General features: G+C 37.9%; 1 protein-coding gene across 1 annotated transcript in view; it reads left to right on the top strand.

Moving 5' to 3' along the window:
- Positions 1 to 26,728, top strand: part of FASN1 (Fatty acid synthase 1) — a 371,433-nt gene that overhangs the window by 305,937 nt on the left and 38,768 nt on the right. The window contains exons 25-26 of the mRNA XM_090372546.1: positions 16,957 to 17,199; positions 18,019 to 18,461. Of these exons, the coding sequence (XP_090228672.1) occupies positions 16,957 to 17,199; positions 18,019 to 18,461 (686 nt within the window). The remainder of the gene's footprint in view (positions 1 to 16,956; positions 17,200 to 18,018; positions 18,462 to 26,728) is intronic.

Raw genomic sequence — 26,728 nt, 5'->3', positions numbered from 1 at the left:
GCCCTTGATTGGAGAAAATACCAGTAGTGATATATGGGAGAGGGGTATTGCTGAGGAGGTGTTTTGCCAAAGAGATATACTGTATAAGGGTGTTAAAAATTTTTCCCCTAACCTTCTGTATTCTCTGAATGTTATATTTTGATGTATTGTTTGTTTATCTTGTAATATATGCCAGAAATTTATTGCTCTAACTTTTAGGGTTTTTTTTTTTTTTTTTTTTGTGTATGGGGCGTATCTGTCCACCATATAACATAAAACATTGGTGGAGACAGTTCGAGTTGGCCTGGAGAGCATCCATGATGAAGAAATAAGTGGACAGCCATCCATATCTCACATTTTTCAATTCATGGAGAAATTTGAACAATTGATCCTTATTAGCCACCAGATAACAGTTAAACAGATAGATAGCTACTGAGACCCAGAATAAGCTGTGGATCAGTCAAGGGCCTCACTCAGTCACAATGATTTGAATATGAATAAGGTGTCATCACAGTAGGTCCCTCACTTGCTCACATGTCTTCAGATAGAAAAAAGACAAGCCTGCTCTGCTTAATTGATCACCATATACGACAGCGATCCTGGCCTATTTTTATTTACGATTGGTGACTATGGATGAAACATGGATATATCACTTTGACTAGAAACAAAACAGGTTTCAAAACAATGGAAACAACCATCATCACCAAATTTCAAAAAGGCCAGAGTACAACCATCTTCAGGGAAAGTGTTGCTTTCAGTTTATGGGATGAGATGGGTATTATCTCCAGATTACCTGGAGAAGGGTACCACCATCAATGCTCATTACTACAGCAACTAACTGAAGTATTTACACGTGGCAATTAAGGAAAAGTGACACAGAATGCTCAGCAAAGGTGTGCTTTTGCATCAGACTGTGCACCAGCTCACACTGCTGTTGCATTCACTGAACTTGCCACTGTTGCTTTATTCTGTTGACTTGGCACCATCTGACTTCTTCCTCTTTCTGCTGCTGAAATCTTTTTTCATCGGAAACATTTTTGTGGCAATGCAGAGGTGGTGACTACATTGAGAAGGCGTAATATATGTTCCAAATCTCAAACTCCTGAGACACATACAACATGGTCAGAGGAAAAACTTTTTGATACTCCCCCACACACCCATATATATATATATATATATATATGACATCTGCTTAATGCTGAATTTTTCAATGTGCGTGTCATGCTGTAAGAAGGTACTATGATAGATTCAGAAAAAAAAACACAAAACTAATGAAGGGGAGGAGACAAAGGAGGGAGACAAAGACCAATAGATTGACAGTAGCCAGTGGCAGAGATGAAAGAGATTCTTGCACTGCTTCTATTAGAATGAGCAGAAGCCTGAAAAACAAGATGCATGATATTTCAGAGACTGCTGGGAGCCATTGCGGTACAAGTAAACACATGGGTTGTGTTAGGGTAGCTAAGAATAGAAACAGGTGCAGGTATACTTGCGTGTACACCAATGCTAGGAGTTTAGTAAATAAATTTGATGAATTTGAGGTATTGCTCAAAACATCAAAGGCAGATATTGTTGGGATATCAGAGACATGGTGTCACACAGATATAAGGGATGCAGAACTGCAATTTGGGGAGTACAACGTCTACAGAAAGGATAGATAGGAAGGGGGGAGGGGTTATGTTATTAGTTAAGAAACACATAAAAACCAAGGAAGTGAAGCCAGTCGACATCGCTAGACAGTGCAGTGTTCAGTCAGTTTGGTGTGACATAAGCATTGGGAGATCAAAATTGAGAGTAGGAGTGTGCTTTAGGCCTAATGACTCTGATGAGTATAATAAGAAACTGTACAGGGAAATAGAGTGGGCCAGTAAATCAGAGAGTCTTATAATGGGAGATTTTAATTTCCCAGATATTGACTGGAATTTGGGGCTGGTCACTCACACACTAGCAGGGCTTTTGTGGATTTATTGGATGATTGTTTTCTACATCAGCATGTTCGGGAGGCAACTAGAGGGAGTAATACTCTTGATTTGATTATCAGCAGTGATTCTTCATGCATTAAGAATCTGCAGATAAATGAACCACTAGGTGGCAGTGATCACAGTGTGCTGAAGTGGGATTTACTCAAAGAGGTAACTACCATTAGGGGTAAAGGGAAGGGTTATTGCTTCCTTAAAGGCGACTATGATGGACTGAGACAGTATTTAAATTCTATACAGTGGGACCAACTGATGATGTTACCAACAGCAAATTCAAAATGGGAAGCATTCAAAGAACTTATCTTGGAAGCTACTAGTCATTACATACCAACTAAGAAATATTGTTCAAGGTTTAGGCCAAAATGGATGTCATATGAACTAATGAGGCATATGGCAGAGAAGAAAAATGCATGGGATACTTACAAATTAACACATGACACAGAAGCCTATGATAGATACAAATTGATATGCAACCAAGTTACAAAGGAGGTTAGGCAGGTGAAGGCAGATTACGAGAAATCCTTGGCAAGGGATGCAAAGAAAAACAGCAAAGAGTTCTTTACTTATGTAAACTCTAGAAGGAAGGGGATGAATCAGATTGGTCCACTTGATATTGATGGGTCAACTGTTGATGATCCTGCTCAGGAGCTAACAAACTAAATGAATATTTTGCATCGACATTCACACATGAGGAGTTATTCAGTGAGGGGAATGCCAGAGGTGTATTCAACTCTAGCAGTAAGCTACAGAATCTTGAAATAACTGGGAGTAAAGTGGAGGAGAAATTATTGAAGATAAACACAAGAAAGGCACCTGGGGTGGATGGGATCTATCCAGTTATATTAAAGGAGGCAGCAAAGGAAGTAAGCAAACCCTTAGCCATAATTATGAGAGCTTCCTTGGATTCAGGGGAGGTATCCATAGACTGGAAATGTGCAAATGTGACCCCAGTTCACAAAGGAGGATCAAAGGCTGACACAAGTAATTATAGACCTGTGAGTTTAACTTCTGTTCCAGGAAAATTAATGGAGGCACTGGTTAAAGAAGCACTGCAGGATCATTTAGACAAGACTTCAGTTATAGCTCGAACACAGCATGATTTTGTTAAGGGGAAGTCTTGCCTGACCAATTTGATTGGATACTATGATGCAGTCACAAAAGAACTGGATGCAGGGAATAGCTTTGATATTATATACTTGGATCTTAGAAAGGCTTTTGATACTGTTTCACATGGAAGACTGCTACACAAATTGGAGCAGTGTGACATTGGAGGCAAATTGCTGCTATGGATAAAGGGGTGGTTGAGGGGGAGAAGACAGAGGGTGGTAATCAATGGACACTGCTCATCGTGGACTAATGTTATTAGTGGAGTCCCTCAGGGCTCAGTGTTGGGTCCATTATTGTTTTCTGTATTTATAAATGATATTGATGATGGTATATCAAGCTTAATGTCCAAGTTTGCAGACGATACAAAGGTTTTCAGGGTTGTCAAGGACACTACTGACACTATGCTGCTGCAACACGATCTGGAAAGGTTGAGCAGATGGGCTGAGAGGTGGCAAATGAAGTTTAACATTGACAAATGTAAAGTACTACACATGGGAAACAGCAACCCCAGAGCAACGTATCAACTCTGTGGTACTACACTGACAGTGGTAGAGAATGAAAAGGACTTGGGGGTGATTGTGCAGGCAGATATGAAGTTCTCTGAGCAGTGCAGATGGGCTGCAAGAGTAGCTCATGGAGTATTGTCAATGATATACAGGAATTTTTCCAGCAGGGATAAGGAGGTGATTATTCCATTGTATATGCAATGGTCAGGCCACACCTAGAGTACTGTATACAGGTCTGGAGGCCTCATTTCAAGAAGGATGTAGAGCTGCTGGAACGAGTACAGAGAAGGGCAACAAGATTAGTGAATGGAACAAAGGGGGTGCTCTTACGAAGAAAGGCTTAAGTTTTGCAAATTACAGTGTCTGGAGACTAGGCACCAGCGAGGTGATCTGATAGAGGTGTATAAAGCCTTGAATGGTTTGAGCATGCTCAGTGCTGATGGGATTCTTCCTATAGCTCAGAATAATCACCTGAGAGGGCATAAATTCAAATTGAGGAAATACAGATGTAGGATAGACGTGCGGAAATTTGCCTTTAGCCAGCGGGTGGTGGAACAGATTTCCATCCCTTGTAGTGGAGGTTAATAGCCTAAGTAAGTTTAAGGCTCAGCTGGACAGGTATTTTGAACGAACAGAGGGGTGAAGTGGAAGTGGGTTTTTTTTTTTTTTTGGCTGATGCTGCATAAGCTTGCTTTCTTGCATCAAATGCCTCTACTAATGCTAATGAAGTTATAGATGTTTCAGATACATGTAATCATTAATTGCAAGAAGATCTACAGTTATTTTGGTGATTGATCTCAAATCTCAGTCAGAAATGATTGATCAACAATGGCCAGCAGTTTTCTTTTCCTGCACATTTTTCACAGTATCATTTGAGTAGTGCGCTATGTGTTAGTTACACTAGTTTATTTTGGAAAAAAATTCAATTTGGATGAATGCAAGTCTTCTGTGTATTGGTACTGATAATTGGAATTTTAAAGAGAGAGAGAGAGAGATTTTTTTAATATGAGTTTTAGTATTAGCAAATGATGCAATCTTATACAGCATCAGCAAAAAATTATAGCCAAAAATACCAAATTATGTTTTTGTCATATCTCCCTTAAAAGAAATTTTAGCAACTTAATGACTGCCAATTTCAAATATCATACAATAATACATATGCTATTTAAAAATGAGTCTTATTCATTTTAAGAGACCTTAATCAAACATATAATGTTCTGTATACATTCTTCTGTTTCCTTAGAAATGTTTTCCACTCAGTTTTTCTTATAATTCATTTTGCTTACCGTCTTAAAAAAAATCAGCAGTAATTTCCCATCATGTCAGTATTCCAGTGACCTTGGTACTGCTTTTCCATCATCGATATGTCCTGATGAAAGCAATGCCTGTGTTCATCATTTACATATTTTTTGGGGAAAACTAGATGGGAATGAAGAAAATGAATTTTCAAAGACATTTGGTAGTCCAAATCTTTATAGCATTAAATCATTTATAACATTTTTTTTAAATGACATAAAGTTGACACCAGAAATTCGTAATTATATTCAATTCTTCTTCCAAGAAATCCACAAACAACTGCTTTAAATGATTGCCAAGCTGCTAGTTCAATATCCTGTAGTTTTATTTTGTATACATCACCTTTAATGAGTTTCTTTATTTGAGGCACATTAAAAATTCCTTATTTCAGTTTTGCCTCTATTACATTGGGAAACACTTCCTTTAGGTAGCAGAATTGATTTCCTTCTTTATCGAGAGCATTAAGAAGATTCTTCATTAATCCAAACTTCATAATCAAAAATAGAACATTTTTTTTTGTTTCAACCAGTGGAACATATTTTGTATTTCTCCCTGGTAAAAATCCTTCCCTCTTTTTCCACTGCTACACAATATTTTTCTGTCACATTGACTGTCCCAGAAATATAGAAAACAACAGTAGTTTGCAAAACCGTCCTGTAGACAACTAAGCAAACCATTAGCCATAATTATGAGAGCATCCTTGGACTCAGGGGAGGTCCCCATGGACTGGAGATGTGCAAATGCATCCCCAGTTCACAAAGCAGGATTGAAGGGTGACACGAGTAATTACAGACCAGTTAGTTTAACTTCTGTTCTGCGTAAAATAATGGAGTCACTGGTTAAAGATGCATTGCAGGATCATCTAGACAAGACTGCAGCAATAATTCAGGCACAGCATGGGTTTCTTAAGGGAAAGTCTTGTCTGACAAATTTGATAGGATATTATGATGTGGTTACAAAGGAACTGGATGCAAAAAATAATTTTGATATCATATATTTGGATTTCAGAAAAGCTTTTGACACTGTTGCACATGGAAGACTATTGTACAAATTGGATCAGAATGGTATTAAGAGTAAGTTGCTACAATGGATAAAAGATGGTTAAGTGGGAGAAGACAGAGGGTGGTAATCAATGGGTGCTACTCTTCGTGGACTAATGTTATTAGTGGAGTCCCACAGGGTTCGGTGTTGGGTCCACTGTTGTTTTGTATATTTATCAGTGATATTGATGAAGGTATATCAGGTTTAGTGTCGAAGTTTGCAGATGATACAAAGGTTGGCAGGGTTGTTAATGACAGTAATGGCAGTGTGCTACTGCAACAGGATCTAGAAAATTTGTGCAGATGGGCTAAGAAGTGGCAAATGAAGTTTAACCTTGACAAATGCAAAGTACTGCATATGGGTAGAAGTAACCCAGAGAAACGTACAAATCCAATGTGGATTTGAAAAATGCAAATCCAACGTGTGGATTTGCATTTAGTAACTTCCTTTTTTAGGAAGCCAATGTGCGCAGGCCAATTTACCAAAAATTGCTCTTCGCATGCCCCTTGTCATTTATATAGCACTGTGCATACATTATTCTGCCGCGCTTGGACGCACTCTAGTTCATCTGGTGACAGGCAATTGGAGATTTCAAAAAAATTAGGGTGGAGCTTTCAAATTCCGGTTATCCACCTCATGTTCTAGATAGATGTGAGCTTCAGGCTCATGAATTTGTTACGAAATCTAACCCGCCTCTCGCCAATCAATTTATCTCTACCACCTACATCCCCTATTATCCAGGTGTGTCGGAATGTTTGTTAAGATTTTGCGTATCGTCATATACGATGTGTGCAACTTCCAGGGAGGAAATTACAATCCTTATTCCTAAGGTGAAAACGCCTGTTCCTCCTTTCCTACGGAGTGGTTCCGTATACCATATCACGTGTCCGGAATGTGGGGGATGTTATGTAGGCGAGGCTGGTAGAAGATTGAAAGATCGGGTTTCTGAGCATGTGGTGGCTCTGCAAACCGCTAATTTTGAATGCTCCCCAGTCGCCGAACATTATTGGGTTGAGCAGCACAATCTTGATCCCTAACGGGATATTGAAATTGTCGACTATTCACATGATTACCGCCAGCGCTCATGGCTTGAAGCACTACACATAGCCACCAATAATAGTACTATGAATCGGACAAGGGGAGTACATTTACACCCTATTATAGAATGTATTGTATTGCAGTGCATTGAGCACTGACGATCATCATGTGTACGTAATTCTGCTTTACCAACACCAGACTCATGATACATGATCGTGCCCAGCTGACTTGTGCTATTGTAACCTTTAATATATACTGAAGTACACCAGTCACAGACTAGCTAACACCTTAAAGTGTAGCTGCCTTCTACCGCTACTTTGTCAGCTATTATATTTCTTAACTATCCTGGGCAGTTTGGACATCATGCATTTAACCTAGTGTATCACCGCACATTTAAATCAAAACATGCACCATTTTAACACTAGGAGTCGCTAGTGTACCCACACACGGATAACTATACGGATAACCCGTATAGTTATAAATAGATAAGTAAATATAGATAAATACCAGTTTGAAAGCTCCACCCTAATTTTTTTTGAAATCTCCAATTGCCTGTCACTAGATGATGATAAATATATAGATAAATATTTTACAGCAACCCCAGAGCAACGTATCAACTCTGTGGTACTACACTGACAGTGGTAGAGAATGAAAGGGACTTGGGAGTGGTTGTGCAGGCAGATATGAAGTTCTCTGAGCAGTGCAGACGGGCTGCAAGAGTAGCTCATGGAGTATTGTCAATGATATACAGGAATTTTTCCAGCAGGGATAAGGAGGTGATTATTCCATTGTATAAGGCAATGGTCAGACCACACCTAGAGTACTGTATACAGGTCTGGAGGCCTCGTTTCAAGAAGGATGTAGAGCTGCTGGAACGAGTACAGAGAAGGGCAACAAGATTAGTGAATGGAACAAAGGGGTGCTCTTACGAAGAAAGGCTTAAGTTTTGCAAATTACAGTATCTGGAGACTAGGCACCAGCGAGGTGATCTGATAGAGGTGTATAAAGCCTTGAATGGTTTAAGCATGCTCAATGCTGATGGGATTCTTCCTCTAGCTCAGAAAAATCACCTGAGAGGGCATAAATTCAAATTGAGGAAAGACAGATGTAGGATAGACGTGCGGAAATTTGCCTTTAGCCAGCGGGTGGTTGGTTGGTGGAACAGACTCCCATCCCTTGTGGTGGAGGTTGATAGCTTAAATAAGTTTAAGGCTCAGCTGGACAGGTATTTTGAACGAACAGGGGGTGAAGTGGAAGTGGGTTTTTTTTTTTTTTTTGGCTGATGCTGCATAAGCTTGCTTTCTTGCATCAAATGCCTCTACTAATGCTAATGCTAACCCACGAAATCAGTCTTTTGTTCAGTTTGGCTATTAGTGGTAAGTCCTTGTCTTACGGTATATACTGTTTTTCTTACTTTTGGCTTTACTTTTCTCACTTGCTTCTGTAAGGTCATCCATGATCTGTATGCAACACCTCTATAATTATATTCAAAATTTTAATTTTTAAAATTATATTTGTAAATTACCAAGTGTCTTTTCGCACAGTACCTATGCATACAGAGCATGTTGGAAACAGAAGTAAGAGCATTGCTGTCTTTTTCTTTATTTTGGTGGATGACCTCTGATGAAGACACAAAAATTATGAAAGACACTGCAATGTCATTTCCACCTTGATTGTTTGTTCAAAATCTTTCAAGTTTTTTCAAAATCTTAAAATTTATTTGGTATTGATTCAATTGGTGCAAATCTTATCGTTTTATTTTCCTGTTCATTTCACACCCCTTTATTTCACAACATATATCGCTCCCAGGGTATACCGTATATTCATCAGTTTTAATTTTTACATAAAGCTCGTTAACATGTTCTACCTACAATATTATATATACATATACACATTATGGCTGTAGGGTATTTTTTGCTGTAGCAGTGTCCCTGATCCATAAGTAATGTTATTGTAATTCAGACTTATCTCATTTTAAACTTAATTTTCTTCCCATATCATATAGCTTCTCTATATAGTTAATATATATATATTGACTATATATATATATATAGTCAATATATATATATATATATGCAATGCTTTTTTTGTAAAAAAAAAATAGGTGCTGGTACTCATTCTTTGCTGTCAGGAAAAATTGAAAATTAAAAGGATATGAAAAGTACTCTAAAATTTTTTTTTATCTTGGTATTCTTACTTCAGCAGTAATGTTTTTGGAATAAGAACAAGAAATTAAGTATATGTACACACAGTTTATTAAGCATAAATTTATTATTCAAGTATGTAAAAAATAAGTAAAACATTAGTAAAATAAGTAATAAGTAAAAATAAATAAAATAAGCAAAAAATAATTTCATAATAACGTTTTTGTAGAATATTCCAAATTTTTATTAAGTTCTCATTCGACACACTATGCCGACTTCTTTTCTTACTGTCTGTGTCGGTTGCCGAATGACATTTCTGAAGCAGCCACGAATTGACATATTTTGCTGAATTGAAGTGTGTCAGCGATGGACCTACAATTTTACAAAATAGTAGTGAAGAAACTGTTTTTGCCATCAATGAAGCTCTGGTTGGGCTAGTGATCAGATTCATATGTGAAAATCCTTTTTCATATTCACTCAGTGAAATTGGTATTGTACTCAGAGCTTTCATCAAATGCTTTAATTCTTCCTAAACCATCTTATCAATTAGGTATTCCTGAAATCCACAAATTGCATCTCTTTTATTTAAATGTAACCTAGTTGACAATTTTCTAACTTCATTTTCACCAAATGCCAACATTTTATGTTTAGAAGGTTTAATACCTTCGTTGTCCTCATTTTCCTTCTCTCATCACCGATATTGTCACTAGTTCTTTGAACTAGTTGTTAAATTTGAATTTTTTCTTTTTTTTGAAACTGTCCAAAATGTTGGTGTCATTCAGATATTAGCATTAGCATTAGCATTGCTAATGCTAATGCTAATATCTGAATGACACCAACATTTTGGACAGTTTTTTGAAACTGTCCAAAAAGCAATGCTAATGCTAATATCTGAATGACACCAACATTTTGGACAGTTTCAAAAAAAAGAAAAAAAATTTCTTTATATTCAGGTACCGTGACAGAGATAGGGAAAACTTACAGAAAAATGTGGATAACACACTACCGCAAAAACAACAGATGATTATTTGTCGGGGTAAAAGAAAATCACTCTCTCCTAATTCTCGAACAGGGCACTTACAGTTGATTCACAGTGGTGTCCAACCTATGGCCCACACAGAAAGTGAGCTAAAACAGCATTTTAAATTTTGTTAATTATCAAAAAATTTTTCTCATTAAATGTAAATGTTCAGTAAATGTAATTGTGTATTGTACTTAATAAAATTTTTGAATATTTTCAGTTTTACTTTTACATCTAACAAGATATGAAATTGGTATCGTCATAACAACATCAAAAGCAATCTTTTCAGTTGAATATCTCAAACCTGAAATAATTCTTAAATGCCTAACAGAATTTAACTGGCAGAATCTATATACCCTCCCTCCGAGGGAAGCTTTATCCTGCTTAGCTCAAGAACTCAGACAAGAAGTGCTGGCTGGGGCATCAAAAGAAGTTCGGATTACATCAAGAACTTCCCCATGGTTCATTTCTGACATCAAGCTTGCATTTCATCGCAACCAAAAGGCCTACTGACAATGGCAAAGGACAAATAATCAACAAGATCTCATCACATATAAAATGGAAAAAGCTTTATTATTAAAACAAAAAAAAATGACTCACAGGACGCTAATCATCGACAGGATGCAACTCTCCAAAAGAATACATACGTTTATGCAAAATAAGTCTGCAGTGGAAGAAAAGACCTTCATGGAATTGGCAAATTTAGCCTACGAGCAGCCCAATCAGCAGCATAATGTCCGTCTTTCCAGTGGTAGGACACACATGAGCTACCTTGTATTCTCTAATTTCACTATCAGGAGAGACCAACTGACGTTGTAGAGCGGATATTTGACGTTGTAGAGCGGATATCATCCTTTAAGGGCACAAAAGGTGATATAGTTGTACACGTTGGCACTAATGACATTAAGAGTAGGAGACCGGCGGAATTACTTGACAAGTACAGATCACTGATGAAAAAAAGCCGTGAATTAGGGTTGAAATTGAAAGTGTCTGCAATTCTGCCCAGACACGATAGGAGGGAGTATATGATGAGAGCCCTGTCAATCAATTCGGCCCTGGAAAGATTGTGCAGGGCTCAAGGGGTAGAATTTTTTTCAGCCTGGTCTGTACTTGTTAACAGGAGAGACTGCTTCTACAGGGATGGGATACACTTAAATAGAAAGGGTGCAAGAATGTTTGCTGATGCTATCGAGGCAATGTTAGGTGGGTCGGAAAACTGCTAGATTGGGGGGATACAAGGACTAATAGATTAACAGTAGCCACTGGCAGAGGTGAAAGTGATTCTTGCACTGCTTCTATTGGAACGAGCCGCAGCCTGGAAAATAAGATGCAGGATATTTCAGAGACTGCTGGGAATCATTGGGGTACAAGTAAACACATGGGTTGTGTTAGGGTAGCTAAGAAAAAGAACAGGTGCATGTATACTTGTGTGTACACCAATGCTAGGAGTTTAGTAAATAAATTTGATGAATTTGAGGTGTTGCTCAAAACATCAAAGGCAGATATTGTGGGGATTTCAGAGACGTGGTGTCACACAGATATAAGAAATGCAGAACTGGAATTTGGAGAGTACAATGTCTACAGAAAGGATAGACAGGATAGGAAGGGAGGAGGGGTTATGCTATTAGTTAAAAAACACATAAAATCCAAGGAAGTGAAGCCAGTCGACATCGCTGGACAGTGCAGTGTCGAGTCAGTTTGGTGTGACATAAGCATTGGGAGATCAAAATTGAGAGTAGGAGTGTGCTATAGGCCTAATGACTCTGATGAGTATAATAAGAAACTGTTCGGAGAAATAGAGTGGGCCAGTAAATCAGAGAGTCTTATAATGGGGGATTTTAATTTCCCAGATATTGACTGGAATTTGGGGGCTGGTCACTCACACAGTAGCAAGGCTTTTGTGGATTTATTGGATGATTGTTTTCTACATCAGCATGTTCGGGAGGCAACTAGAGGGAGTAATACTCTTGATTTGATTATCAGTAGTGATTCTTCATGCATTAAGAATCTGCAGATAAATGAACCACTTGGTGGCAGTGATCACAGTGTGCTGAAGTGGGAGTTACTCAAAGAGGAAACTACCATTAGGGGTAAAGGGAAGGGGTATTGCTTTCGTAAAGGGGACTACAATGGACTGAGACAGTATTTAAATTCTATACAGTGGGATCAACTGATGATATTGCCAACAGCAAATTCAAAATGGGAAGCATTCAAAGAACTTATCGTGGAAGCTACTAGGCTTTACATACCAACTAAGAAATATTGTTCAAGGTTTAGGCCTAAATGGTTGTCAGATGAACTAATGAGGCATATGGCAGAGAAGAAAAATGCATGGGATACATACAAATTAACACGTGACACGGACGCCTATGATAGATACAAGTTGATCTGTAACCAAGTTACAAAGGAGGTTAGGCAGGCGAAGGCAGATTACGAGAGATCCTTGGCAAGGGATGCGAAGAAAAACAGCAAAGAGTTCTTTACTTATGTAAACTCTAGAAGGAAGGGGATGAATCAGATTGGTCCACTTGAGATCGATGGGTCAACTGTTGATGACCCTGCTCGGGTAGCTAACAAACTAAATGAATATTTTGCATCGACATTCACACATGAGGAGTTATTCAGCGAGGGGAATGCCAGAGGTGTATTCAACTCTAGCAGTAAGCTAGAGAATCTTGTAATAACTGAGAGCAAAGTGGAGGAGAAATTGTTGAAGATAAACACAAGAAAGGCACCTGGGGTGGATGGGATCTATCCAGTTATATTAAAGGAGGCAGCAAAGGAGGTAAGCAAACCCTTAGCCATAATTATGAGAGCTTCCTTGGACTCAGGGGAGGTACCCATTGACTGGAGATGTGCAAATGTGACCCCAATTCACAAAGGGGGATCAAAGGCTGACACAAGTAATTATAGACCTGTGAGTTTAACTTCTGTTCCCGGAAAATTAATGGAGGCACTGGTGAAAGAAGCACTGCAGGATCATCTAGACAAGACTTCAGTTATAGCTAGGACACAGCATGGTTTTGTTAAGGGGAAGTCTTGCCTGACCAATTTGATTGGATACTATGATGCAGTCACAAAAGAACTGGATGCAGGGAATAACTTTGATATTATATACTTGGATCTTAGAAAGGCTTTTGATACTGTTGCACATGGAAGACTGCTGCACAAATTGGAGCAGTGTGGCATTGGAGGCAAGTTGCTGCTATGGATAAAGGGGTGGTTGAGGGGGAGAAGACAGAGAGTGGTAATCAATGGACACTGCTCATCGTGGACTAATGTTATTAGTGGAGTCCCTCAGGGTTCAGTATTGGGGCCTTTATTGTTTTCTGTATTTATAAATGATATTGATGATGGTATATCAGGCTTAATGTCCAAGTTTGCAGACGATACGAAGGTTGGCAGGGTTGTCAAGGACACTACTGACACTATGCTGCTGCAACAGGATTTGGAAAGGTTGAGCAGATGGGCTTCGAGGTGGCAAATGAAGTTTAACATTGACAAATGTAAAGTACTACATATGGGAAACAGCAACCCCAGAGCAACGTATCAACTCTGTGGTACTACACTGACAGTGGTAGAGAATGAAAGGGACCTGGGGGTGGTGGTGCAGGCAGATATGAAGTTCTCTGAGCAGTGCAGACGAGCTGCAAGAGTAGCTCATGGTGTATTGTCAATGATATATAGGAATTTTTCTAGCAGGGATAAGGAGGTGATTATTCCCTTGTATAAGGCAATGGTCAGGCCACACCTAGAGTACTGTATACAGGCCTGGAGGCCTCATTTCAGGAAGGATGTAGAGCTGCTGGAACGAGTACAGAGAAGGGCAACTAGATTGGTGAATGGGACAAAGGGGTTCTCTTACGAAGAAAGGCTTAAGTTTTGCAAATTACAGTGTCTGGAAACTAGGCACCAGCGGGGTGATCTGATAGAGGTGTACAAAGCCTTGCATGGTTTGAGCATGCTCAATGCTGATGGGATTCTTCCTCTAGCTCAGAAAAATCACCTGAGAGGGCATAAATTCAAATTGAGGAAAGACAGATGTAGGATAGATGTGCGGAAATTTGCCTTTAGCCAGCGGGTGGTTGGTGGGTGGAACAGACTTCCATCCCTTGTCGTGGAAGTTGATAGCCTAAATAAGTTTAAGGCTCAGCTGGACAGGTATTTCGAACGAACAGAGGGGTGAAGTGGAAGTGGTTATTTTTATTTATTTATGTTACTTTTTTTTTTTTTTTTTTTTTTTTTTGGCTGATGCTGCATAAGCTTGCTTTCTTGCATCAAATGCCTCTACTAATGCTAATGCTAATGCTAATGATCGATATCATAAAGAAGCTACCGCTAAAGTCACTAGTAGGTCCAGATGGGTTTCCACTGTTCATTTTGCAAATATGCAGCATTTACATTGTTGATATTCTGGTGAATATTTTTAATCAAAGCATCACTAGTGCAGATCCCCAGAAATTTGGAACACATACTTTGTGTGCCCAGTACCAAAATGCACAGGCCTCCCTACCTTCACACAGTAATCAAAGGCAGGTCTACTAGTACCAACCTGCTGGACACACTTACAAGAATACAAAGAACCTTCATCAGCCGAGCACAACTTGATGTTGTCTTCTTCAATGTAAAAGCAGCATATGACTGTGTCAGTATTGATGCATTAATACTTATCTTGGAGAACTATTTCAACGTGACTGGTAATGCTATATGAATTTTACAAGCAATTCTAAAACCTATACAGCTTCTAGTCACTCATCAGAATTATCAATATAGGTGCCTGGTCACCAGAGGAGTACCACAGGGAGGGGTCCTTTCCCCCTTACTGTTCGCTGCAGCCCTTGAACCCTTCCTTACAACACAACAGGACTTTCTGTCTTATGCAAATAACATTAAATTCTACCTATCATCATCTAATCCTAATCAAGCAGCTACCATCAATCAGCTGGCCAATCAAAAAAATGCAACAACTAGAAATGTATCTAGATTCAATCAGTCTAGAACTTAATCACACTAAATCAGCTCAAATGACCTTTACAAAAAAAATGTTAAGGAACAACATGCAAATCTGTATTGCAGGGGAACCTGTAGCAAAAGTCATCTCACATAAGGACTTAGTCTTAACATGGGATGAGGACCTCACATTTCAGCAGCATCTAAGTGTCATGAAAACCTATGCAGCAATGTGGCTGCTACGCCAAGATCTCACAGAAATACATGATCCTCAGCTTATCATCCAATATGTCCAACACTGCCTTTATCACATGCCATTATATTCCTCCATCATCTGGTCCTCAGCACCCAAAACTCACTTCATCAAATTTCTCGGGTTAGAGTACTGGATCCTTAAATGGCTTAATAAAATAGCAGGGAGACAGTATACCATCTCTAGATTGGTGCTCTACTCTAATTTAGACATGATGCCTTGGAAACAGCAGATTACTGCCCAAAATATTCTAACATTCACTAAACTCATAACCGGATGCATAGATGCTCCCAGAATGGACAACATCATTAGGACTTCCAGGACAGCAGGACGCTGCTAGGCGGACCCTCGGCTTACTCTTCAAGCATAGCTAGACAATCTAGGTCGCCTAAATATGATGTTCCCCGGAAACACTATCCAGCTTATCAACAGACTAGTGATTGATTCAGACAAGTTCTGGTGTTCAAAAGGATACAGATCAGAGAAACTACAGGAAACTTTCATGTGGATGGAGCTATGACATCTACTCCCACTGGAAAAGCTGTACCTAAATTTGTAAATTTGTTTACTGTTAAATCAGCTACCGAAATTTGTAAATATTTCATATTTATGGCTATTATTATGTAAGTTGACCTTGTTACATCCACTGATTTAAAAACTGAATATTTTTTATATATAATGTAAACTTGTTTATTTATATAGAATGTAAATAATTAATTGTATTATGGATCGCCCTCCTGGCTGAATGGCCTTGTAAGGGATTCAGACCATATTTATTGGGTCAATAAACTGATTTAATAATAATAATATGGAAAATGTAACACACTAGTTTTTCTCAAATCACTCAGTGCGGCCCTCAAATGGAATCTAACTTTGAATTTTTTTGAATATGGTCCCTGTACAGGAAAAAAGTTGGACACCACTACAGTAGAAGATTGACCAGAGCCCATTGTCAACATCAGGAATACCCCTTGATTTGCTCACCGTTGACTAGCGCGGCTTCTCTGTAGGGGGTACAGGTGGTCGGATAGGTTTTACGAGTACCACTAAGTTGTAGAATGGTTATCCCCTTAGCTCTCTTAATTCGTGCAGCAGCACTAATTGCCTAAATAGCCTGAAGGCCAGAAATGCAAACTCTGCGTACTAAGTTAAGTCTGTCATAATATGTTCATTATATGAAAATTTTCTTCGCTCAATGAACTCTATTTTAAATGTAACTTCCAAGGGGAATTAAAAAAAAATCGCTGTAAAAGGAGTTCATTAAATAGAGGTTCGACTGAGTAATTTAGAATTCTAAAAATGGTTGTAAAGTTTTATATAGAAAATATCTTAGCAATAGACAGTGAAAAATGCAAATTTAGTTAAATAACTTTAAGCTTATTTGAGGTAAACAGTGAAAACAATTTACAGAATATTACAAATTTCAAAGTGTACTGCATCAAAATGTCACATGTCTCTGTTAAAAGAGGTGTGCCGGAACACACCGCCCCAAAAAAGTTGCATACCATTCCAAAAAAGCACCAAATATATGTATAAGATGTGTCATATCTTACTTATTTTTAACTATCAACTGATACTACATGTGTAAACTCATGATTATATATTACATTTCATACATATATATAACTGTTTTTCTTTATAGGGCTTGCTGTACAGTGGGGAGCTGTCGGCGATGTAGGTGTTGTTCAGGATACAATGGGAGATGAAGTGGTAGTGGGGGGTACTTTACCTCAGAAGATCACATCTTGCTTAGCAACATTGGACATCTTTTTGCAGCTGAATCATCCTGTTGTATCTAGTTTTGTAAAAGCTGAACAAAAAAATTCAAAACCAGGGGAAAAAGCTGGAAAGATTTCAGCAGTTGATGTTGTTGCTCGTATATTTGGTACGGTGAATTTTTTTTATTTTTTTTTTAAATTTTACTGTCCGATTCTATATATTAACTTATGTCTATTGCAGATTAAAGTTAAATAAAGTACAACACAATGAACATTTAATGAAATAATAAAGTAATAATAATGAAATAGAGTAGGGTGCATAATCAATAGCTGATAATATTTAAATCTTCAGAAAAGTAAAGTAAAGCACGAATCTTTTATTCCCTACTTTTGAAGTGTAGAATAAATCAGTTTTTGATTAGAGTAGTATTTTTTAGGATTACAAAGGCATTGAAAATGCCTTTGTAATCCTAAAATCTGAGTACCAAAAATCTCTTTGTGACCAAAAGGTAAAAGGTAACATAATTTCGATCTGAAGTGCTTGTTTTTTTTTTAATAATAATCTCTCATTCTGGTGATTTTGTCGCCATATAAAGTTTCAAAAAATAATTTAGTTAGCACAGAGAATGTTTTTTATTGTGAAAAAATATAGAAAAATTTCCAAATCAAACTGATTTGTTATTAAATAAGCTTAGCTATTTAACTACAGAGTTTTTATATATTTAATTAGTTTATATTAGAGTTTATTTGTGTGTGTGTGTGTGTGTGTGTGTGTGTGTGTGTGTGTGTGTGTGTGTGTGTGTGTGTGTGTGTGTGTGTGTGTGTGTGTGTGTGTGTGTGTGTGTGTGTGTGTGTGTGTGTGTGTGCACGCATGCCCATACATGCACTTATTTACAGGATGTTTGTTTCTATTCATTAAGGTTTATCATACATAAATGAGCAATATAACGTTTCATTATTTTATTTTTTTATTTTTTTCTATCAAGGTATTAAAGATATGTCAGCAATAAGTTCTCACCAATCATTAGGAGAACTTGGCATGGATTCTCTAATGGCTGTAGAGGTAAAGCAATTCCTAGAAAGGGACTATGATTTAGTGATGTCACTTCAGGAACTTCGGCAATTTCAGATTCAGGACATTCAGAATCTTGATGGTGGATCTTCTACACCTGAAACTGAAGAACAAGTTATAAAAGAAAACAGTGATGAAACAATGTTACTGCTTGGTCTCCAAATGCCCACTCAGACTGTACTCTGCATGAACAATGTCCAGAAAGGAATCCCTTTATTTTTTTTGCATCCAGTTGAAGGTGAAGTGAGCAGATTGAAAACCATTGCACAATTGCTTTCATGTCCTGTATATGGATTGCAGTGTACAGAGGAAGTCCCTTTGTCTAGTATGCAAAATATAACTTCTTATTACTGGAAGGTGAGAGTTTTATTTCTTTAATCGGTATACTGATATAATAAGCAGTAATTAGTTCAGTTAAAAACTTTATCTGGGGACAGTGGCGAAGTAGCCAGAGTGGCATATAAGAAAAGAAAACAAAAGGAAGAACAAGAGTCTGCTGTATATATACACACAGCAGACTCTCGATTTACAGGGATTGAATTAACCGGAACACTTCAAGACTCCAAATTAAAATTTAAAAAAATAAATAAATAAAAAATCAACCAGAAATCATGAAATTTAAGTAATAACTAGAATAGGTATAAACAGATGTTTTGCAAGTTGTAAATAAGACAAGAAGCGGCGTTATAAGCCATCGTTGGGAGATTAGTGTACCTATTATCTTGCAACCCCTGCTGTTTTCACACCCGCAGCTCAAAAAAAAAATAAAAAATGAGAAGAAATGTTTAGTTTGTTTTAGTGCGTCTCATCGATCGTTGTGTTCTGTTGCATCGCAAAAGGACAATTTTTGTTTCGTTATTTATGTCAGGAATGTCGGAATTTTTTTTTTTTTGTTGTTTTGTTTAGAAATCGCAAAAATGATGGGCAGGTGCAAGAGTTGCGCTTTAAATTAAACAAAAACTGAAATTATTTAAAAGTTCGAAACCTGTGCATCCATCAAATCTCTAATGAACCATTATAACATTGGTGACCAAACCATACGTGACAGTAAAAAATAAAGGGAAGCTATTAGATTTAAAATCGTAAAAAATAAATGTGTGTCCAATACGCACTATTCACATATTGGACACACGAGTAGTGCGTCGTAAGTTTTTTTTAATTTTTTTATCTATCGCCATACTTTTTATGTAAGTTGCTGAACATTTTCCGATACGGTAACTCCCTTACTTGACTTATGTAGCTTCGGACTTATGTTACGTTATTTATATATTTTTTTATGTGGCTGAAGATTTCAGTGAAATGGACACACATTTCACCATAATAACATAAAAACCCACAGAATTCCAGCTATTGATATTATCGCAAATGCAATAAGATCGAGTTTACTACCTGTTTATAATGATTTGTACTAACAGAAAAACCCAATAACCTGGAAAGTGCAAATTGTTTTTGTTTTATGGCCGTGACCTCCAGAAATGTGCTTTAGTAAAATGTGAGCTCGCGTGGGGTAATAATAGTGAGTTTTTGCCTTAACCCTGTGAAGTTCTTTTCAGAAAATTTAATTCAGACTGTTATCATGGTGCCGACATAAGTGACAGCAGTACTAGTAAATCTATCGAGAAAAGGAAAGCGATCGATTTGGATCAGAAAATTTAAATAATGTACGAAAATGGCCAAACATTAACAAGTATCACATGGAATTCACATTTGTCAGTGTCAACAGTGAACAAAGACAGATAAAGGACAAAGACAGAATACGGTAAGGGGTGAAGTGATCGGCACCAATGATGTCAACTATAATAACCGAGGCTATGAAATGCATATCAGTTTTTACAGTACAATAACGTTCATTTTTTCTTCCTTTTGTTTTCTTTTCTTATGTGCCACCCTGGCTACTTCGCTGCTGTCCCCAGATAAAGTTTTTAATTGAACTAATTAAAAATATATAACTATTTTCCTTCATTCTTCTGAGAATATTATGGTTTTTGTAATTTTGACATATCAGTGATATAGTAGCATCATTTTATTAGTCATTTCCGAGTTATGTAAACTTGACTTACGTAAGAAGGCCTGGAACATATCTCTTACGTATGTTGGGGACTTTTTTTTTTTTTTTTTAGCATCATTTTTTTTTTACCAGGATTTTTTTTTTTTTTTTTTACTATCTTTCCCGGAAAATCTAGAGTCTACTCAAGAGTACATATCTGTAATTAAAACTCTGTGTGTGTGTGTCTGTGTGTGTGTTAATCTTAGATATATGTGTCAATTTGCCTACCATAATAAATCTTGTTTGTAATGGTATGCTTGCTAGTAATCAAGAATTGAGAACTGTACGTTTGTTCCAAAATACAGATCTATCTGGGTATAATCAGATCTTAATGATATGAGTTTGTTGCTGGTAGTTACTTGAAATGTGTAGGAAAAAGGATAAATTGATACGTATCTGAGATTAAAAACATACATTTCTTTTTCTGGACATTTGATCAGTATTCATTCTTTTATAACTATTTTAAGTTTAAGAAAGTAGTCCAAAGAATATTTCATATGAAACTGTCAAAAGGAAATATAAAACTATATTTTCTGGGCTTAGTCTTGTAATCTATAATTGTATAATAGATTATATATTCTATCCATAATTATGTTATAGATAGCATGGGATTTTGTGATTTTAAGGAGCATATTATTTTATGTATTGGAGTAGTTCTGTATGCAGATTTAAATGTTTATGGTTTTGTGAATAAAACATAGCTGGTGTATTTTCTATGGTATTGAACATTTATGAAGGTAGCAGTATAGGCATTCTGAATAATATATTTAATGGTATCAAAATAAGCCTTGCATTAGAGTTTTTTTCACCATAGTTGTTTATGTTTTCTTGTTTGAAGTCTTCAATAGTTGATGCAAATTCCAAGCTAGGAAGAACTAAGATAGCATACACTGTCTAAATAATTCAGTCATTAAAGTTGCTAGTATAGTTATGAAACTTGGTCCTTGAAGCTGTCACAAACATTCCTTCAGGTATGCCAAGCTGGATTTGCTACCTGGGAGTCTAAAACACCGATGGAATGATACTCAAGCCAAGTGGACCTAATTTCGGTGAAGTTCAGTCAATCTGTAATAGCCAAATCCTCTGCTTGCACCCTCACGATAGTGGGACTGTTAGCAATCCTGGGTATAATTCTCTATGTGGAAATCTTAAAACACCCAGGTGCAAAAACGTAAGCAGGGATGGTGTGGAGCCCACACCACACAGAAGAATGCCGCCCCTCTGTGTTACCAGGAAGTACTAGGTGATAAATGACTCTCATCAACTGATGTGATACCACCACTTTGCTAATTAGAGGCTTGAAGTGTGGAGCCCATGTTTAGTCTCGAGAACAAAGCTCCGGCAACCTCCCCATCTCTTCCATCATGCAGTATGATTGATGTCTTTTGAGGTTATGATGGACATAGTGGCGAGATCCAATCTTCCTTACATTTTGAGGATACAGCTCTAAAATGGTGTTTGCAGGCCAGCCACTAGACAGTCTATCAGAACAAACCTATTATTAACTCTCTAGGAGATCTCCGGATGTATAATCTTGCTTCCTCTACTCTTCCAGATAGTGACTGGAGGGACTCTGAGTAGTGTGTATGCGGCGGGGGGGGGGGGGGAGATTGGGAGATTGTCAAGGCCACATTATGTCAAGGAGCTGGGTATATTCTTAGTGTGTGTATGCTATATCCAAAAATTTCATTACTCCATACAGCACGTCGTCGCCACTTTTTCTTACTACTGAATATAACAATTACCCCAGGGGCTCACATCTGGTGAGTATGGGCTTGGAGATTGGGAGATTGTCAAGGCCACATTATGTCAAGGAGCTGGGTATATTCTTAGTGTGTGTATGCTATATCCAAAAATTTCATTACTCCATACAGCACGTCGTCGCCACTTTTTCTTACTACTGAATATAACAATTACCCCAGGGGCTCACATCTGGTGAGTATGGGCTTGGCAAACCTAGAAAAGTATGATGATAACCAGCTCAGGGTCCTAGGCTGGTTGTCATCATTATTTTCTTTCTTGCTTTCTTGGTGATTCCTTTCTATTTCTTTCTCTCTCTCTCAGGGTAATGCAGGATTTTTTTTTTTTTTGGATGGTGTAGCATAAGCCTTAGGCTTCCTTGCAACATATTGCTCATTATAATAATAATAATTGTGAAACTAATAGACCAAACTTATCTGGGAAAATAACTAAACTTCCCAAACAAAGAACTAAAGTTCTATATTTCTGCTGGTCCCAAAGGAACTCGTTGCTGTCAGTGACTCTATTGTCAGGGAAATGGGAAACTAAGCAAACCCTTAGCCATAATTATGAGAGCATCATTGCACTCAGGGGAGGTTCCCACGGACTGGAGATGTGCAAATGTATCCCCAATTCACAAAGGCGGATCGAAGGGTGACACGAGTAATTACAGACCAGTTAGTTTAACTTCTGTTCCGGGTAAAATAATGGAGTCACTGGTTAAAGATGCATTGCAGGATCATCTAGATGAGACTGCAGCAATAATTCAGACACAGCATGGGCTTGTTAAGGGAAAGTCTTGTCTGACAAATTTGATAGGATATTATGATGTGGTTACAAAGGAACTTAATGCAAAAAATAATTTTGATATCATATATTTGGATTTCAGGAAAGCTTTTAACACTGTTGCGAATGGAAAACTGTTGTACAAATTGGACCAGAATGGTATTAAGGGTAAGTTGCTATAATGGATAAAAGGATGGTCAAGTGGGAGAAGACAGGGTGGTAATCAATGGGTGCTGCTCTTCGTGGACTAATGTTATTAGTGGAGTCACACAGGGTTCGGTGTTGGATCCACTGTTGTTTTGTATATTTATCAATGATATTGATGAAGGTATATCGGGCTTAATATCGAAGTTTGCAGATGATACAAAGGTTGGCAGGGTTAATGACAGTGTGCTACTGCAGCAGGATCTAGATAATTTGGGCAGATGGGCTAAGAAGTGGCAACTGAAATTTAACCTTGACAAATGCAAAGTACTGCATATGGGTAGAAGTAACCCCAGAGAAACGTACCAATTGTGTGGTACTACACTTAAGGTGGTATAAAATAAAAAAGACCTGGGAGTAATTGTGCAGTCAGATATGAAGTTTTCTGAGCAATGCAGACAGGCTGCCAGGGCAGGTCTGGGGTTTTGTCAATGATATATAGGAATTTTGCTAGCAGGGAAAAAGGAGGTGATTGTCCCTCTGTATAAGGCAATGGTCAGGCCACTCCTTGAGTACTGCATACAGATCTGGAGGCCTCATTTTATAAAGGATGTAGATTTACTTCAGTGTGTACAGAGAAGGGCAACAAGATTGGTGAGGGGAATGAAGGGATCCTCTTACCAAGAAAGGCTTAAGTTCTGCAATTTGCAGTGGCTGGAGACTAGGCACCTGCACAGTGATCTGATTGAGGTGTATAAGGCCTTGAATGGGTTGAGCACACTGAATTCTGATGGGATCCTTCCACTTGTTCCGATTACAAACCTAAGGGGGCATAAATTCAAATTAAGAAAAGACAGATGTAGAATAGATGTGCGGAAATTTGCCTCTAGCCAGCGGGTGGTTAATTGCTGGAACAAACTTCCATCTGTTGTTGTGGAAGTTGATAGGTTAAATAAATTTAAGGAGGAACTGGACAGGCATTTGGAGGGAATGGTGTGTTTTTGTTTTTTTTTTTTTTTTTTGGCTGATGCTGCATAAGCTCATACACTTGCTTTCTTGCATCGCATGCCACTACTACTACCTCAGGTGCTTTTCTTATGTTTAACTTCAACAATTTCTCCTCCACTTTGCTCTCAGTTATTATAAAATCATTAAGTATTCTTCTACAATTTGATAACCTTCTGCCATTTTCAAACCTTAATAATTTCTCATGTGTGAATGTAGAAGCAAAATACTCGTTCAGTTTGTTTTCTATCTGAGCAGGATCAACAGTCGAACCATCGATGTCAAGTGGGCCAATCAGATTCATCCCCTTCCTTTTAGAGTTTATATAAGTAAAGAAATCCCTGCTGTATTTCTTAGCATCTTTTGCCAAGGATTTCTCGTAATCTGCCTTCGCCTGCCTAACCTCCTTTGTGACCTGATTACAGACTAGCTTATATCTGCCATAGGCTTCTGAGTCGCTTGATAATTTATATGCATCCCATGCATTTTTCTTCTCTGTTAAGAGTCTCATTAGTTCATTAGATAACCATTTAGGCCTAAACCTTGAACAATATTTCTTAATAGGTATGAAACTTTTAGTAGCATCCACGATTAATTCCTTGAATGCTTCCCACCTAGAATTTACTGCTGGTAACATCGTCAGTTGATCCCACTGTACAGAATTTAAAAACTTTCTGAGACCACTGTACTCACCTTTACGGAAGCAGAAACCCTTTCCTTTATCCCTGATGGTAATTAAATCTTTAAGTAAATCCCACATTAGTACACTGTTATCAATGCCACCTAGTGATTCCTTTATCTGCAAATTCTTAATACACGAATGATCACTGCTGATAACCAGATCAAGAGTACTACTCTCTCTGGTTACCCCTTGAACATGCTGCTGCAGAAAACAATCATCCAATAAATCCAAAAAAATCTGATTAATGTGTGAGCGACTAACCCACAAGTTCCAGTCAATAACTGGGAAGGTAAATCCCCCATTATAAGACATTCTGATTTACTAGCCCACTCTATTTCTCTGTACAATTGTTCATTGTACTCATTTGAGTCATTAGGCCTATAACACACTCCTACTCTTATTTTTGCTTTCTCAGTGCTTATGTCACACCAAACTGACTCAACAGTGTGCTGTTCATCTATATCAACTGGGTGCACTTCTTTTGATTTTATGTTTTTCTTAATTAACAGCATAACACCTCCACCCTTTCTATCCTGTCTATCCTTTCTGTACACATTGTGCTCCCCAAATTCCAGTTCTGCATTCCTTATATCTGGGTGACACCACGTCTCTGCTATCCCAACAATATCCACTTTTGACGTCTTGACCAACACTTCAAATTCATCAAATTTATTTACGATACTTCTAGCATTGGTATACATGCTCCTATTCCTAGTTACCCTAGCACATCCAATATACCCCCCTATTTCAGGATGACTGCCATCCGTCCCTGAAACCCCCAACACCCCTCACTCCAGGTCACTACATATTCTAATAGAAGTTGTGCAAGAATCACCTTCACCTCTGCCTACGGCTACTGTTAATCTATTAGTCCTTGTATCCCCCCAAACTATCAGTTTTCCGACCCACCTGACGCTGCCTCGATAGCATCAGCAAATATTCTTGCACCCTTTATATTTAAGTGTATCCCATCCCTGTAGAAGCAGTCTCTCCTGTTAACAAGTACAGTCCAGGCTGAAAAAAAAATTCTATCCCTTGAGCCTTGCACAATCTTTCCAGGGCCGTATTGATTCAAAAGGCTCTCATCACATACTCCTTCCTATCGTGTCTGGGCAGAATAGCAGACACTTTAAAATTCAACCCTAATTCTCGGCTTTTGTTCAACAGCCGAGTTACTTAACAAGTACAGTGACCTGTACTGGTTAAGTAATTCTGCCAGTCTTCTTCTCTTAATATCATTAGTGCCAACGTGTACAACTATATCACCTTTTCTGCCCTTAAAAGATGATATCTGCTCTACAACGTCATCAACCTTTGCACCTGGCAGACATACCCTGGTCCTGTTCCACCTTTCCTTTTTACAAAACATGTTCCCCGTTTCCCTGATATTAGTCACCAACAATTACTAGTTCCTGTGGGACCAGCGCATTCTGCCTTGGGGGTTGCCGCTGCATTGCGTGATGACGAAGTGCAAGCTCTGACGTTGATGTGGCAGCTGAGAGCTTGATGGGCGCTCAATTTAAATCCTTTGAGGGCATCCATCCTGTCTTTCAAACTCTCATATAGCCCCATAACAAGTCTGAGTTGTCGCCTGATTTCCTTACACTCCTTACATCGCGCACACACAAAGGCATTCCCCATAGCAATATCATGTTCCGTTCCAGAGAGTTCGGCAAACATTTCCCAAGTTGCACATTTTTTTAGGCTGTGATGCATTGGAGAATCGCCCCCACCTGAGTTCTCCCCCCAATCACAGCACTCCTGCCACTTTGTGCCTGTTGCTTTGCTGCTCTAGTTTGGGGCATGCTATTTTAAATTAATAAGATCAATAAATTAAATTAATTAAATGTCAATACTATGCTATCTAATAGAAATAGTGAAGCGTATTACTCTATCTAATTATACGTTAGAGCTACCTAGTTACCTCAATTAAAAATTTGAATTCCCTACCACTATATACAAAAGCAATGGCTGCAAGATTCAAACAAAATAATGGTTTTATGTATATTAAGTAGTACAGTAATCCACAAAAACTCTTTATCTAAATTAAAATAAAAATAATCAGCATAACTATAACTATAAGACTACGTATTAAGTACAATATAAAATAATAATTATGTAAATAAAAGGCAAACAGTTATCGGTTTTTTGGAGCCTGTAACTCACATCTGTAATTTTTAAAGAGTCAGTGCCCTCTCTTCACTAATTCCATTCACTTGT

Source organism: Mastigoproctus giganteus, chromosome 4 (genome assembly GCF_048544385.1).
Source record: "Mastigoproctus giganteus isolate SK-2022 chromosome 4, ASM4854438v1, whole genome shotgun sequence".
Classification (NCBI taxonomy): domain Eukaryota; kingdom Metazoa; phylum Arthropoda; class Arachnida; order Uropygi; family Thelyphonidae; genus Mastigoproctus; species Mastigoproctus giganteus.
This window is presented reverse-complemented; position numbering and strand designations above follow the sequence as displayed.